This window comes from Jaculus jaculus, chromosome 1 (genome assembly GCF_020740685.1).
Source record: "Jaculus jaculus isolate mJacJac1 chromosome 1, mJacJac1.mat.Y.cur, whole genome shotgun sequence".
NCBI classification, from domain to species: domain Eukaryota; kingdom Metazoa; phylum Chordata; class Mammalia; order Rodentia; family Dipodidae; genus Jaculus; species Jaculus jaculus.
Genome location: NC_059102.1, coordinates 165,635,565 through 165,650,973, shown reverse-complemented (window position 1 = coordinate 165,650,973; position 15,409 = coordinate 165,635,565). Strand labels below are relative to the sequence as shown.

The 15,409-nt window shown below is 44.5% G+C and overlaps 1 protein-coding gene and 2 pseudogenes across 1 annotated transcript; all 3 read left to right on the top strand.

The window, feature by feature from the left end:
* Positions 1–17: 17 nt before the first annotated feature.
* Polr2g (RNA polymerase II subunit G) lies at positions 18–7,462 on the top strand. Its single transcript, XM_004656442.2, has 8 exons — positions 18–144; positions 246–355; positions 4,020–4,179; positions 4,931–4,981; positions 6,412–6,477; positions 6,576–6,647; positions 7,026–7,059; positions 7,268–7,462. Exons 1-8 carry the CDS (start codon positions 133–135, stop codon positions 7,279–7,281), a joined length of 519 nt encoding a protein of 172 aa, XP_004656499.1. The 5' UTR covers positions 18–132; the 3' UTR covers positions 7,282–7,462.
* LOC105943896 lies at positions 2,738–2,984 on the top strand (annotated as a pseudogene).
* A 2,098-nt stretch (positions 7,463–9,560) lies between the features above and the next one.
* Positions 9,561–11,734, top strand: LOC101613334 (annotated as a pseudogene).
* Positions 11,735–15,409: the final 3,675 nt, after the last annotated feature.

The window sequence follows — 15,409 nt, the reverse complement described above, 5'->3', positions numbered from 1 at the left end:
GCTCCCTCGCGCCCCAACCCGGTCCTCAGAGGAGGCCGGAAGCGGGTGTGGCCGGCCACGTGCGCTTCCGGCCGGGCCAGAGAGGCGTCCGCCGGCCGTCGGCGGCCTCGGCGTCCAAGCTGGTGGAGGAAGATGTTTTACCACGTGAGCAGGACGGGATGGAGGCCAGCCCCGGTGGGGAGGAGCAGCGAGGCCTTGGAGGGTCCCCGCGGCGGCCGCCGAATGGCTTTCCCCTCTCTCGGTAGATCTCCCTGGAGCACGAGATCCTGCTGCACCCGCGCTACTTCGGCCCCAACTTGCTCAACACAGTGAAGCAGAAGCTCTTCACCGAGGTGGAGGGGACCTGCACGGGCAAGTGAGTGTGGCGCGCGCTGTCTGCCCCCTGCGCCCTCAGTCCTGGTGCCTGTAACCCAGGGGCCCCAGGCTGCAATCCCCTGCTTAGGTTTTTCTTTTTGTTTCTTTTCAAAAAGAATTTTTACTAACAATTTTCATGATGACAAGAAGCAAAATCCCATGGTAATGCCCTCCCTACCCCCGCTTTCCCCTTTGAAACTCCATTCTCCTCCATATCCCCTACCCCTCTCAATCAGTCTCTTTTATTTTTTTAAATTTTTTTATTTATCTTTCTGGTTTTTTGAGGTAGGGTCTCATTCTGGTCCAGGCTGACCTGGAATTAACTCTGTAGTCTCAGGGTGGCCTTGAACTCACGCGATCCTCCTACCTCTGCCTCCCAAGGGCTGGGATTAAAGACGTGCGCCACCACGCCCGGCTAGTCTCTTTTATTTTGATGTCATCATCTTTTCCTCCTATTATGATGGTCTTGTGTAGGGAGTATCAGGCACTGTGAAGTGATGGATATCCAGGCCATTTTGTGTCTGGAGGAACACTTTGTAAGGAGTCCTACCCTTCCTTTGGCTCTTACATGCTTTTTTTTAATATAAAATTTATTTGAATTAAATGATAGATTCATGGCTAGAGATAGAGATGAGTTCTATGGCTCTTACATTCTTTCCGCCACCTTTTCTGCAGTGGACCCTGAGCCTTGGAAGGTGTGATAGAACCCCCTGCTTCTTGAGTTGGGCTGTTTGCAAAATTAGATAACAAGATTTACTTTGCTTATTTTGAGAGTGAGCATGCAATTACTAGGCAGACTTTCTAATTTTTTTTTTCCTTCTTTGACATGTTAGACAATGAGAATGACATATTGAGTTGTTTAGCCAAGATTAAACTATTTTGTAGCATCATGATTGGTGGAATTTTCACTCCTCTGTTTCCAAAGTACTTTGAACATTATATAAACAATAAGGTTTTGTTTTTTTTTTAACTTTTTCCTTGACTCTAAATCACCATCTGTATTAGGTACTTTTCTTATTTTTGTGACACCATATCTAAAGGGTCACATCACATCCAGTCAAGAAGAAAGAGATGAGGACTACAGAGATGGCTTAGTGATTTAGACTCTTGTTTGCAAAGCCTAAGGACCCAGGTTCTATTCCCCATTACCCACTTAAGCCAGGTGCATAACGTGGTACATGCTTCTGGAGTGAGTTTGCAGTGGCAAGAGGCCCTCGTGAGCCCATTCTATCTCTCAAACAAAGTAGAATATATTTTTTTAAAAAGAGATGAATCATGGGCTGGAGAGATGGCTTAGCCGTTAAGCGCTTGCCTGTGAGGCCTAAGGACCCCGGTTCAAGGCTCGGTTCCACAGGCCCCACGTTAGCCAGATGCACAAGGGGGCGCACGCGTCTGGAGTTCGTTTGCAGAGGCTGGAAGCCCTGGCGCGCCCGTTCTCTCTCCCTCTATCTGTCTTTCTCTCTGTGTCTGTCGCTCTCAAATAAATAAATAAAAAATTATATATATATATATAAAAAAAGAGATGACTCGCATGCCTTTAATACCAGCACTTAGGTGGCAGAGGTAGGAGTTCAAGGCCACCCTGAGAATGCACAGTGAATTCTAGCTAAGCCTGGGTAGAGCTAAACCCTTCCTCGGAAAAACAAAAAAAAGAATGCCCCCCCCTCCCCCGCTTTTTCTAGGTGTGGTCTTGCTCTAGTTCAGGCTGACTTAGAATTCACTATGTAGTCCCAGGGAGGCCTCATACTCATGGCAATCCTCCTACCTCTGCCTCCTAAATTCTGGGATTAAAGGCTTGGGCCACCACATCCAGCTTTGGTCTTTAGTTTTACTTTATTTTATTTATTTATTTATTTATTTTTTTTGGATTTTCAAGGTAGAGTCTTACTCTAGCTTAGACTGACCTGAAATTCACTATGTAGTCTTAGGATGGCCTCGAACTCACAGCAGTCCTCCTACCTCTGCCTCCTGAGTGGTCTTTTTTTGTTGTTTTTGTTAAACAAAAGTAGCTTTATATATAACTTACTTGCCAGACAATTCACCCTTAAATTCAATAGCAAAGCTGGGCTTGGTGGCGCACCCCTTTAATCCCAGCACTCGGGAGGCAGAGGTAGGAGGATCTCTGTGAGTTCAAGGCCACCCTGAGACTACAGAGTTAATTCCAAGTCAGCCTGGACCAGAGTGAGACCCTACCTTGGAAAAACAAAACAAAACAAAACAAAAAAAAAAATCAATAGCATAAAGTTAGACCATCACTACACTACAAACAATTTAAGAATACATTCCCTGCCCACTAAAAAGACCTTTGGTTTTTTAAAAATTATATTTATTTGACTTCCTGTGGTCTGGCTTGAGTCATGACAACATGGCCAAATGCACAAGGTCAGCATCCTCAGTAAGTACAGGACCCGCTATGGTGCCTCCCTCTGGAAAATGGTGAACAAAATTGAAATCAGCCAGCACACCAAGTACACTTGCTCCTTCTGTGGCAAAACCAAGATGAAGTGACAGGCTGTGGGCATCCAGCACTGCGGTTATGCATGAAAACGTTGGCTAGTGGGGCCTGGACCTACAACATGACTTTTGCTGTCACAGTCAAGTCTGCCATCAGAAGACTGAAGGACCAGTAAAAGCCCTGTCATTTGAGACATCCACGGCCTGCAATTAATGGGTTAATTTATGTAACATAAATAAATAAGTAAATAAAGCCAGGCATGGTGGCAGACACCTTTAATCCCAGCAGTTTGAGAAAAAGTGACTTCCTGTTGCTGCAAACATAGTTCAGGTGCATGTACCACTTTGTGTGTCTGGCTTCATGTGAGTAGTGGGAAATCAAACCACTGTCTTTCAGAGTTTAATAACGAAGTGGTTTTGAACCAGTTGAGCCATCTTTCCAGCCGGTTGTGTGTGTGTGTGTGTGTGTGTGTGTGTGTTTCTCTTTCAAGGTATGTTCTCCCTCTAGCCCAGGCTGACTTGGAATTAGTCTCAGACTGGCCTTATACTCAACAGCAATCCTCCTACCTCAGCCTCCCAAGTGCTGGGATTAAAGACGTGCACCAATGAAGCTTGGCTGCAAATAAACTCCAGATGCATGTGCCACTTTGCACATCTGTCTTTTTGTGGGTAGTGGGGAATCAAACCTGGGACATTAGGCTTTGCAGGCAAGCACCTTAAAGGCTGAACCATCTCCAGCCCAGTGTTTTGATTTTAAGATCTTGCTGTATAGCTCATACTGTCCTGAAACTCAGTCCTCCTGCCTCAGTCTCTTGAGTGCTAGGGTTATAGGCATGGGCCAGCATACCTGGCCCTTGGACATTTATTGTGAAATTATGAAAGCAGCATATCACTTTATAGATATTGATCTTTGTTTTGTCTTTCCCTTGGTCATTGAGCTCTGTGAGCAGAGGTGCCACATTACACATATTATACACACACTGAGTCTTTCATTTTTTTTTTCTCCCATGGTAGGGTTTCACTCTAGCCCAGGCTGGAATTCACTGTGTAGTCTCAGGGCAGCCTTGCATTCATGGTAGTCTTCCTGCCTCTGCCTCCCAATTGCTGGGATTAAAGGCCTGCGCCACCACGCCCGGCTTGCACCGAGTCTTGTTACATATGGCTTTAGAGGGTCTTCATACAATACCTTTCTTGTTTCATGCTACATACAGATATGGCTTTGTAATTGCTGTGACCACCATCGACAATATTGGTGCTGGGGTAATCCAACCAGGCAGAGGTTTTGTCCTTTATCCAGTTAAGTACAAGGCCATTGTTTTCCGGCCTTTTAAAGGTGAAGTCGTGGATGCTGTAGTCACGCAAGTGAATAAGGTAAGACCCTTCATAGGGATGGGTTTTGGGGTTGTTCTTAAGGTCTAGCTTGAGTCCCTAGTCCACTTAATGCCTTCAGACAAGTCATGTTATGGTGTTTTGGTTTCCACATATATCAAGTAATGTGTCTTGTGTAACTTGAGAGCTTATGAATTAGTGTTCACAGTTATGATAGAAGCTTGGATTGAGCTAGGGGTAGTGGCACCCAGCATTCAGAAGACTGAGGTAAAAGATGTCATGAGTTCAAGGCTAGTTTAGAGATACAGAGAGTTCCAGGTCATCCTGGGATAAAGTGAGACACTTCCTTGTGGGGAGGGGTGGGAAACAAACTTAAGAGAAACGTACTGGTATTCAAGGTCATATTGCCAAAAGTGTTCAGGTCTGGGACTTACAAGCCTAAGCTTTTTATAATCACATAGTATTTGTGTAGTTTAAACTATAAGGCTAAAACCAGGCCCTGGTGTCACATGCCTTTAGTTCCAGCACTCGGGAGGCAGAGGTAGGAGGATCACTGTGCATTCAAGGCCAGCCTAGGAGTACAGAGTGAGTTCCAAGTCAGGCTGGGCTAGAGTGAGACTCTGTTGAAAAAATTAAAAATAAATAAATAAAAATGAAAGGCTAAATGAAACAAGTGTTATAATTCAGAATATTTATAAAATGTGAATAATATGATTAGATATCAGAAAAAGATAGGAAAAGTAACAGGCTTTGGGGAACAAGGAAAGTCATGCTCACTCAATTTTCCTCCTAGGTTGGACTCTTTACCGAAATTGGGCCCATGTCTTGCTTCATCTCTCGACATGTAAGTCTAGGCATATTTGGCGGGGCCAAGGAATAGACATCAATTTATGATTTTCCTGTTTTGTTTTTTTGTTTTTTTTTCCTCCAAGGTAGTGTCACACTCTAGCTCAGGCTGACCTGGAATTAACTATCTAGTCTCAGGGTGGCCTTGAACTCACAGTAATCCTCCTAATCTCTGCTGGGATTAAAGGCGAGTGCCACCATGCCTGGCTTTATTTATTTATTTTTTATACATAGTTTATTTTACTTATTTATTTGAGAGAAAGAGGAGAAAGCAAGACACACAGAGAATGGGCACTCCAGGGCCTCTAGCCACTGCAAACAAACTCCACATGCATGCGCCACCTTGTGTATCTGGCTTCATGTGGGTACTGGGGAAGCGAATCTGGGTCCTTTGGTTTTGCTGGCAAGCGCCTTAACCACCAAGCCATCTCTTCTGCCCCCCCTTTTTCCTTTTGGTTTATCAAGGTAGTGTCTCACACTAGCTCAGGCTAACCTGAAGTTCACTATGTAGTCTCAGTGTGACCTCTGCCTTCTGAGTGCTGGGATTAAAGGCAGGAATCACCACACCCAGCTTTTTCCTGCTACTTTTTAAACTTTTTAAAAATTTATAAAGAACTCATTTTTATTTATTTGAGAGTGGGGCTGGAGAGATGGCTTAGTGGTTAAGCACTTGCCTGTGAAGTCTAAGGACCCCAGTTCGAGGCTCGACTCCCCAGGACCCACGTTAGCCAGATGCACTAGTTGGTGCACGTGTCTGGAGTTTTACAGTGGCTGGAGGCCCTGGTGTGCCCATTCTATCCCTCTCTCTGTCTGTCGCTCTCAAATAAAACAAAAATTATAAAAAAAAAAAAAAGAAGAAGAAGAGAGTGAGTGATACAGAGATGGGTAGGTAGAGAGAGAGAGGATGGGCATGCCAGGGCCTCCAGCCACTGCAAACGAATTCCAGACGTGTGGGTCCCGGAGAACCTAACCTGACTCCTTTGGCTTTGCATGCAAATGCCTTAACCGCCAAGCAATCCCTCCAGGCCTGTTTTTGTTTTTTTTAAAACTTAGTCTGACCATCCTAGGTGACCTGGAGCTAACTCTGTATCCTTCTTTGGTTTTTTGCTTGTTTTTTTTTGTTTGTTTTTCGAGGTAGGGTCTCACTCTGGTCTATTCTCAGGGTGGGCTCGAACTCACAGCGCTTCTCCTCCCTCTGCCTCCCAAGCGGTGGGATTAAAGGTGTGGGGCCACCAAGCCATGCCTGGCTGCTTTTTTTTTTTTTTTTTTAAGCTTAGTCTGACTATCCTGGGTGACCTGGAACTAAAAACTTAAAAACTTAAAAAATAACTAAAACTTGAAAGGCACACATTACCAAACCTGGCAATTCATGGTTTTTCTATTGAAGCAGCTTTTCAAAGTATTGACCCCAGGTCATTTTCCTTTCAGTCCATCCCATCAGAGATGGAGTTTGATCCTAATTCCAATCCACCCTGTTACAAGACAATGGATGAGGTGAGTGGGTGGGAAGAGGTTGGTGACAGGAAGGAGGCTAAGTCACACTGACCAGAGTATGGGCATGTCTGAGTACATGTTGCTCTCCTCTTCCCCAGGACATTGTGATTCAGCAGGATGATGAGATCCGGTTGAAGATTGTGGGGACACGTGTAGACAAGAATGACATTGTGAGTCTCATGCCTGTCTCCCTTTCTAGACCAGTCCAAGCTGAGAGCTATTGATTTATTTGTTTGTGTGATTGGTTGGTTTTTGAGACAGTGTCTTATTATTACAGCTAAGGCTGCCCTGGAATTTGATGTGTGCCCTGGGCTGGTCTAGAACTTGTGATCCTCCTGACTCAGTCTCCTGAGTGCTAGGATTATAGGCCTGTACCTCCATGATTAGCTGAGAGCTGTTGATTTCTTACCAGCCATGGTTCCTGGCAGTTCTATGCTATTTTCCCCGGGGAAAAAAAAAAGACTGGGTGACAAGGCTTGGGGCTGAGAGAATGGGAAAGTTCCTGCTTGCCTTGGCCTCATTTAATTTTTCAACCTTTCCTCTTTCAGTTTGCGATTGGCTCCCTGATGGACGATTACTTGGGTGAGTGGTTGACATGGGTGTCACACCCATTCCCTCAAGAAGGGGTACGTAGGAGAGGGGGTGGATATAGAAATTAATGTCTTAATCAGAGGCCTGTCTCATTCTATACACTTGGAAGTCCAATAAACATGTACTTGAAATGGGAAGTATATGGTTGTGGCTACCTGGGAGCTTGGAAAATAACTGATACATGTTTTCTGCTTTACAGGGCTTGTGAGCTGAATATAGGAGCCTCTAGCCTTATTTGGTCATACTTGCTACATTGTCCATTCTGGCCACTGTTGGGAAAGCAAGGAAGGTTTCTTGTCCCCAGAAGACTTCTAAGCTTCTTCCAGTGTACCTGCTGTGCCCAGATTCCTAACAATATGTTTTAACCATAAAAGGTCCTTGGTTCTCATGGAAATGTTGTCATCATCTTTGATAAGAATAACCACCATTTTTATTAGGTTTTTTTTGATGTAGGGTCGGTTTCTAGCCCAGGCTGACCTGGAATTCACTATGTAGTCTCAGGGTAGCCTTGAACTCACAGTGATCCTCTTTATCTCTACCTTCCCAGTGCTGGGACAAAAGGCGTGTGCCACCATGGCCAGCTTTTATTTTGACCCCCAAGGAAGGGTCTCACTAGTTCAGGCTGACCAGGAATTTTTTATGTGGTCTCAGGTGGCCTTCATTGTCCTACCTCTGCCTCCTGAGTGGTGTGATTAAAGGCATGCATGCACTACCATGCCTGGCTGAAGTTAGGTTCTTAAGCTTCACAGGCAAGTGCCTTAACCGGTAAACCATCTCTCCAGCCCAGTCCTTTCTGGGTTTTTTTTTGGCCTGATACCTTGACTATCCTCTTTGACTCTTAAGGTTTGACAGATTCTTTTGCCAAGACCTAAAATTTCCCTAATTGAAAGGCAAACTGAAACCTATATGTGGGCTTAAGTGCATGTATATAAATGTGGGTGCTAGAGGTCAATATTGGGTGTCTTTCTTAGTTGCTGTCTATCATGTGTTTTGAGGCAGAGTCTTTTGCTATGTGTAGAGCTCATCTATTCAGCTAGATCAGCCTGTGAACCCTAGAGATCCTCTTGTATCTGCCTCTCCAGTGCTGGGACTACAGGTGACCACCACACCTGGCTTTAATGTGGATTAATATGGATCTCAACATTTTCACTGCAGTTTTGTCCACTGAGCCATCTTCCCAGCTCCTCATTGGAACAATTCTGAGTTTTGAATCCTAATCTGTTTCCAGAGTGCTTGTCTTTCTTCTGCCTTTAAACATGTCCAGTAATATAACTGGGAAAGGAACAGAGAAACAGCAGATAAAGAAAGGTGAACAATAGGGCAGTAGTGATGCAGACTGGGTCCTAGCACACTCTTTCCTAAGATGGGTATACGAAAGTAGAGATCTGCCAGGCATGGTAGCACATACCTATAATCTTAGCACTCGGGAGGCAGAGGTAGGAGGATCACCATGAGTTCAGGGCCACCCTAAGACTGCATATTGAATTCCAGGCCAATCTGGACTAGAGTAAAACCCTACCTTGGAAAAAACAAAATAAATTAATAAATAAAAGTAGAGGAAGCTGGGCGTGGTGGCTCATGCCTTTAATCCCAGCACTCGGGAGGCAGAGGTGGGAGGATTGCCATGAGTTCGAGGCCACCCTGAGACTTCATAGTGAATTCCGGGTCAGCCTGGGCTAGAGTGAGAAAACAAAAAAAAAACAACAACAAAAAAAAGTAGAGGAGCTGAGTGTGATGGCTCATGTTTTTAATTCCAGCTCTCAGGAGGCAGAGGGAGGTGGACAACCATGAATTCGAGGCTTCCCTGAGACTACATAGTGAATTCCAGGTCTTCCTGGACTAGAATGAAACCTTACCTCTAAAAAAAAAAAAAAAAAAAAAAAAAAAAAAACTAGAGACCTTAATTTGCTAATCAGTCTCTTTTTTGGGGGGGAGGGTTCAAGGTAGGGTCTCACTCTTAACCCAGGCTGGCCTGGAATTCACTATGTAGCCTAAGGGTGGCCTTGAACTCACGGCGATCCTCCTACCTCTGTCTCCTGAGTGCTGGGATTAAAGTCATGTGCCTGCCTAATCAGTCTTTAGATTTGAGGCAAGGTCTCATTTTGTAGGCCAGACTGGCCTAGAACTCATGTAGGTAGGCTTACCTTAGAATCACAATAATCATTTCTCAACCTCCCAAGTATTTTCAGGACTACTTTGGTGGGAAAAAAAATCAGCTGGTGCTAGTGGTGCATACCTTTAACCACAGCACTGGGGTGGGAGAGGTGAGAGGATTTTCACTGAAATTTGAAATTTTGAGATATCAAGAAAAACAAAGGGAGAAAAAAAAGAAAATGAAAGCCGGGAGTGGTGGCACATGCCTTTAATCCCAGCACCCAGCACGTGGGGGGGGGTCGCCTAGAGGTAGGAGGATCGCTGTGAGTTTGAGGCCACCCTGAGACTACATGGTGAATTCCAGGTTACCCTGGGCTAGAGTGAGACCTTCAAAAAAAACAAAAGAAGAAAAAATAAAAATCTGAGATAACTAGACTTTACCATATATTTGTAGATTCAGTTTTCAGTATTGTGTTAATTTTTTCAGGTTTGTTGAACTGAAGAATGTTGATTATAAAGTTTGTTAACTCTGGAAAATTTCTTTGCTGGAGTTTCAAGTGTAAAGAATGTAGGTATTACTCCAGTAACACAACAGGATTTTTCTAGTCTCTGAACACAGTGCCTCACTAAGTAAAATTCTTGCAGAACTTTAAAATGAAACTATTTTGTAAATGGCTTAAAGGAAAACCAGGTAGTATTGTAAAGCCTATAGGAAGACTGATAAAGAGCTTGTAAGATTCATCATGTGCTGGGGAAGGTGTGAGATGTGGCACTGAGGTTGGCACTGTCCAGAAGAGAACAAGTGGGAATGTACTCTTCCAATCTTATTTGTTCCTTTATTTTTTTTCAAGCAGGGAGAGACAGAGAATGGTTATACCAGAGCCTCCGGCCATTGCAAATGAACTCCAGACATGCTGGTCACTTTGTACATCTGGTTTCATGTGGGTGCTGGGGAATCAAATTCAGGTTGTTAGGGTTTGCAGGCAAATGCCTTAACCTCTGAGCCATCTCTCCATCCCCTCTTCTGATCTTCTGAAGTTAATAAAGTTAATACTAGCTGGGCATGGTGGCGCGCACCTTTAATCCCAGCACTTGGGAAGTAGAGGTGGGAGGATCACAGTGAGTTTGAGGCCATCCTGAGACTACATAGTGAATTGCAGGTCAGCCTGGGCTAGAGTAAGACCCTACCTCGAAAAACCAAAATAAATAAATAAATAACTGAAACAATAAAGGAAAAAAGAAAAGGAAGATTTAATGAAAGACTGACTAAGCTGCAGCAGGGACCTTCATTGAAGAAAGGGAATGAAGAGGTCTGTGGTGCTGTGGCAGTGTGGTTGAATAGAGTGCTGTTGGAGTTCTGTGGCTTCAGAAACACCCTGTAGCCACTGATGCTGTTTCCTGTCCTCACCATCTTCCTTACCCCATCTGAGTACTACAGGCGCATAAATACATTTTCTCCTGAAGGAAGGTTTTTTCAAGTGAAATATGCCATTGAAACTATCAAGCTTGGTTCTATAGCCACTGGCATCCGGCTGCAGAAGGTGTATGCCTAGCAGTGGAGAATTGTTGCCTCACTCAAGTCTGGTGGCATTAATAACTAGTAATTGATGCTCAGATAGGTTGCTCCATGGGTAGGCCAATTGCTGATGCTAATACTTGAATTGGGGGCTGGAGGAATGGCTCAGTGGTTAAGGGGCTTGGCTGCAAAACCTAAGCTTCCAGATTCAGTTCCCCAGTACCCATGTAAAGCCAGATGCACAGAGTGGTGCATGCATCTGGAGTTCATTTGCAATGGCTGGAGGCACTGGTGTGCTCATACTCTTTAAAAATAAAGAAATGGGGCTGGAGAAATGGCTTAGCGGTTAAGCGCTTGCCTGTGAAGCCTAAGGACCCCGGTTCGAGGCTCGGTTCTCCAGGTCCCACATTAGCCAGATGCACAAGGGGGCGCACGCGTCTGGAGTTCGTTTGCAGAAGCTGGAAGCCCTGGCGCGCCCATTCTCTCTCTCTCCCTCTATCTGTCTTTGTTTCTGTGTCTGTCGCTCTTAAATAAATAAATAAATAATTAAAAAAAAAGAATAGCCCAAAATCATTTTCCTCACAGTCTAGTATAATGTTTTAAAAAATAAATAAATAAATGAAAATAATAGTTGAATTGATAAGGCCAGGGTGGAGCCACAGAACCACTGTTTTACCTATAATGAGACAATGAAGGTGGAGAGTGGACCAGGCTGTGTCCAGCTTGGCTGTGCAGTTCAGAAAAGATGCAGATCCAGGTGGCATGTCTTGCCCCTTCGGAGAATCGCTGTTTTTTTGATTAGTTGAAAAGAGCCAGTTGTTTCAAGTGGATCCATCTGGGACCTTTGTACCTTGTGTCAACAACTGGTCCTGCTTCTGAGGTATCCAGAGCTCCTTGCAAGTTTCCTACAAATCTATGACACTGAAAGAAGCCACCATCCTCAAACAAGTAATGGAACAGAAGCTGAACACAACAGAGCTAGCCACAGTGCAGCCTGGTCAGAATTTCCACATGTTCACAAAGGAAGAATTTGAAGAGGTTATCAAGGACATTTAAGGGAGAATGACCCTCTGAACTTCTCTGGGACAATTTCAGTTATTCTATTTGCCCTTACATTTCATTTCCAACTTTTGGAAAACCTCTAGTATATGTGCATGTTTTTTGTTTTATTATTTTTATTTGAGGGCGACAGACACAGAGAAAGAGGCAGAGAGAGAATTGGCACGCCAGGGCCTCCAGCCACTGCAAACTCCAGACATGTGCGCCCCCTTGTGCATCTGGCTAATGTGGATCCTGGGGAATCGAGCCTTGAACCAGGGTCCTTAGGCTTCACAGGCAAGCACTTAACCGCTAAGCCATCTCTCAAGCCCAGTGTGCATCTTTTATGTTATAACAGCAGTTCTGAAATTAAATTTAGCTGGGTGTTGTGGGACATTCCTTTAATCCCAGCCTTCTGGCAGCAATGGTAGGATTGCTGTGAGTTCCAGGCCAGTTGGGGACTACATGGTGAACTCCAGGTCAGAATGGGCTAGAGTGAGACCCTATCTTGAAAACAGAACAAAAAGTGAAATTCTCTGTAGTGATATCTGGAAGCCTTAAGGCCGATTCCATCCAGAGCTTGTTGAAATTTACTTTTTGTTTTGCCCAGAGGCAGTAAGGGAATTATCTTGGACTTCCCATGCCCACTCCACTGCTTTAACATTAAAGCAGCCTTATTCTGAAGCTAGATACTACCATCCATTCAAAACAGTATCCACCATAGTCACCTTTTTTTTTTTTTTAATATTCATTTGAGAGAGAGGAAGAGGTAGAGAGACAGAATGGACTTGCCAGGTCCTCCAGCCACAGCAAACAAAGTCCAGATGCGTGTGTCCCCTCGTGCATCTAGTTTACATGGGTCCTGGGGAATCAAACTGGAGTCCTTAGACTTCGCAGGCAAATGCTTTAATTGCTAAGCCATTTCCCCAGCCCATCACCTGTTTTTATGGCAATGTTTTATGGCAATGTAGGTCTCTCAACTCTCCTTGGCCCCTTCTTCCACTCCAGTTGGGAGCAAGTAAGCCCCTGACAGGTTGTATATATAAGGAAAGTGTAAGAAGAAACAAAGGGAACACCAGACTTGATCTCTATAGACAGACTGTTTATTGAGAGAAATAGCGAGGGGCAGCAACCTTTCCACAGCATGGAGACTTGAGTGAAGCCTTGAGCCATGCTGGGGTTCAGACTTATTTGGAGGATCCTAAGAAACATACTGTACCAGGTGCAGCTGGTAAGAAAATTGTAGCTCTTTGTGTCCTTGTTCAAAATAGGTTTCTTCAGCTAGGAATGTCTAAAGAAGAATACTCAGATGGTCTCTGGTCCTTCAAGACCATCTAGGCTAAGGGGAGTACATCAATCAGGGAAAGTGTCCAATTTAATGAGACTGGCTGGCATGGTGGCACAGACCTTTAATCCCAGCACTCGGGAGGCAGAGGTAGGAGGATCTCTAGAGTTCAAGGCCACCCTGAGACTACATAGTGAATTCCAAGTCAGCCTGAGCCAGAGTGAGACCCTGCCTCTTGGGGTGGGGGGCAACCTAATGAGGCTGAATACTTCTGTGCTGCCTTTATTCCCTCAAACTTTAGGGTTGTTAACTCTAGTTTTCAGGAAAGGCTATTAACCCTTCAGTATGCAACACATATATCACTATACATGGCAGATCTGGGACTTCCTCCTTCTAACCCCTCCTGACTCCAAGCTTGTCAATGGTTATCCAAGCTAATAAAGTCGGGCAATAACAGCCATCAGCTAATAGACAGGGATCTTTGGGAATCTTCTTTCTCACGTAGGCAAATAGAAATTGCAGTGTTCAAGCATGGAAATCACTCCGAATGTCAATATAACGGGAAGAGATTCAGCAGAGTCAGAATCCTCAGGTGGAGTTGCCACAGTAATTCAAGTTCCACCCGTCTGGTTTTCACTGCTAGGTCCCAGAGGATTTCTTTCCCAGGCAGCAGCGTCCACCCCCGAAAGGAGGATGTGTATATGCATGCTATTCTGCAGAAAGCTTCTGTCTAGAAATTACCTTAAAAGGGGAGGGGGTCTCTTGAGAGATGGTTTAGCAGTTAAGGAGCCTGCCTACGAACCGGAAGGCCCCACATGCCGCTCTGCAGGTCCCGGAGGCGCTAGGTGACAAAGCACGAGGTCGCACATGCGCAAAAGGAGGCGCACGCATTTGGAATTCGAGTGTAGCGGCTGATGCGCCAATCTCCCCCCCCCACATTAAAACAAAAGAGGGGGGCTGGAGAGATGGTTTAGCAGTTAAGGAATTTGCCTGCAAAGCCAAAAAGGACCTCGGTTCGATTCACCAGGACCCACATCAACCAGATGCATAAGGTAGCGCATGCATCTGGAGTTCCTTTGCAGTGGCTGGAGGCCCTGGCACACCCATTTTTCTCTTTCTAGCAAATAAATATATAATAAAATATTTTTTAAAAAAACGATGACCATTCTGTCATCTTAAAAAAAGAAGAAGAAGCTGGCCGTGGTGTTGCATGCCTTTAATCTCAGCACTCAGGAGGTGGAGGTAGGAGAATCATTGTGAGTTTCAGGGGAGCCTGGGACTACAAAGTGAGTTCCAGGTCAACCTGGATTAGAGTGAGATATTGTCTAGAAAAAAAAAAAAAAATCCTAGGGCCAGGTGTGGTGGCGCATGTCTTTAATCCCAGCACTGGGGAGGCAGAGGTAGCAGGATTGCCGAGAGTTCGAATTCACCCTGAGACTACATAGTGAATTCCAGTTAAGCCTCAGCTAGAGTGAGACTCTACTTCAAAAACAACCATCCAAACAAAAATTATCCTATCTAAGGTGAACATAAATTCATATGGGCTTGAGAGTGGTTTAGCAGTTAAGGTATTTGGCTGCAAAGCCAATGAATGGATCCTGGTTCAATCTCCAGGACCCACGTAAGCCAAATGCACAAGGGAGCGCATGCATCTGGAGTTCCATGGCAGTGTCTGGAGGCCCTGGCATGCCCCTTCTCTCTCTCTCAATCTCAATCTCTCCTTCTATCTCTTTCAAATAAACAAAATGAAATAAAATAATTTTTAAAATTTAGGGGCTGGCTTATATTTGGCCAGCCAAGCCAAATGAGCCAATGAGTACAATAGTGGCAGGTCTGTTATGGGGGAAACCAACCGCCCTCTAATTTTACTGGAGGCCAACTCCATGGGAGGGAATGCATTTTCCCTGATATCCCTGATACTGAAAACCTTCAACAGGGGTAGTCATGAGCCCTAGGGGTGTAATGTCTGCTGCTGTCTGGCTAAATGTATATACTATGCTCACCAAACTGCCCAGTAAGCACTTCTCATAATGTTCATACCCATATACTAATGCTACTGTTTTTTTGTTTTGTTTTGTTTGTTTTGGTTTTCCAAGGTAGGAACTTACTCTAGCCCAGGCTGACCTGGAATTCACTCTGTATTCTCAGAGTGGCCTTGACCTCATGGTGATGCTCCTACCTCTGCCTCCCAAGTGCTGGGATTAAAGATGTGAGCCACCACACCTGGTTTACTCTAACTTTTACTTTTTTAAATCTTTTTTTTCAATTTATTTTTTACTTTTCTTCAAAAATTTTTTAAATGATTTAATATACAGAATTTACTGAGACAAATATTCCAAAAACAAATAAATAAAATACATATACAATGTAATCTCTTTTGGATTTCTCTTGTACTTAAGGGACACAGT

What these genes read in the sequence shown, in the direction of transcription:
- Polr2g (XM_004656442.2), top strand. An exon ending in GTTACAAGACAATGGATGAG is followed by an intron (nt 6,478 to 6,575) that starts GTGAGTGGGTGG and finishes CCTCTTCCCCAG; the next exon opens with GACATTGTGATTCAGCAGGA. An exon ending in GTGTAGACAAGAATGACATT is followed by an intron (nt 6,648 to 7,025) that starts GTGAGTCTCATG and finishes TTCCTCTTTCAG; the next exon opens with TTTGCGATTGGCTCCCTGAT.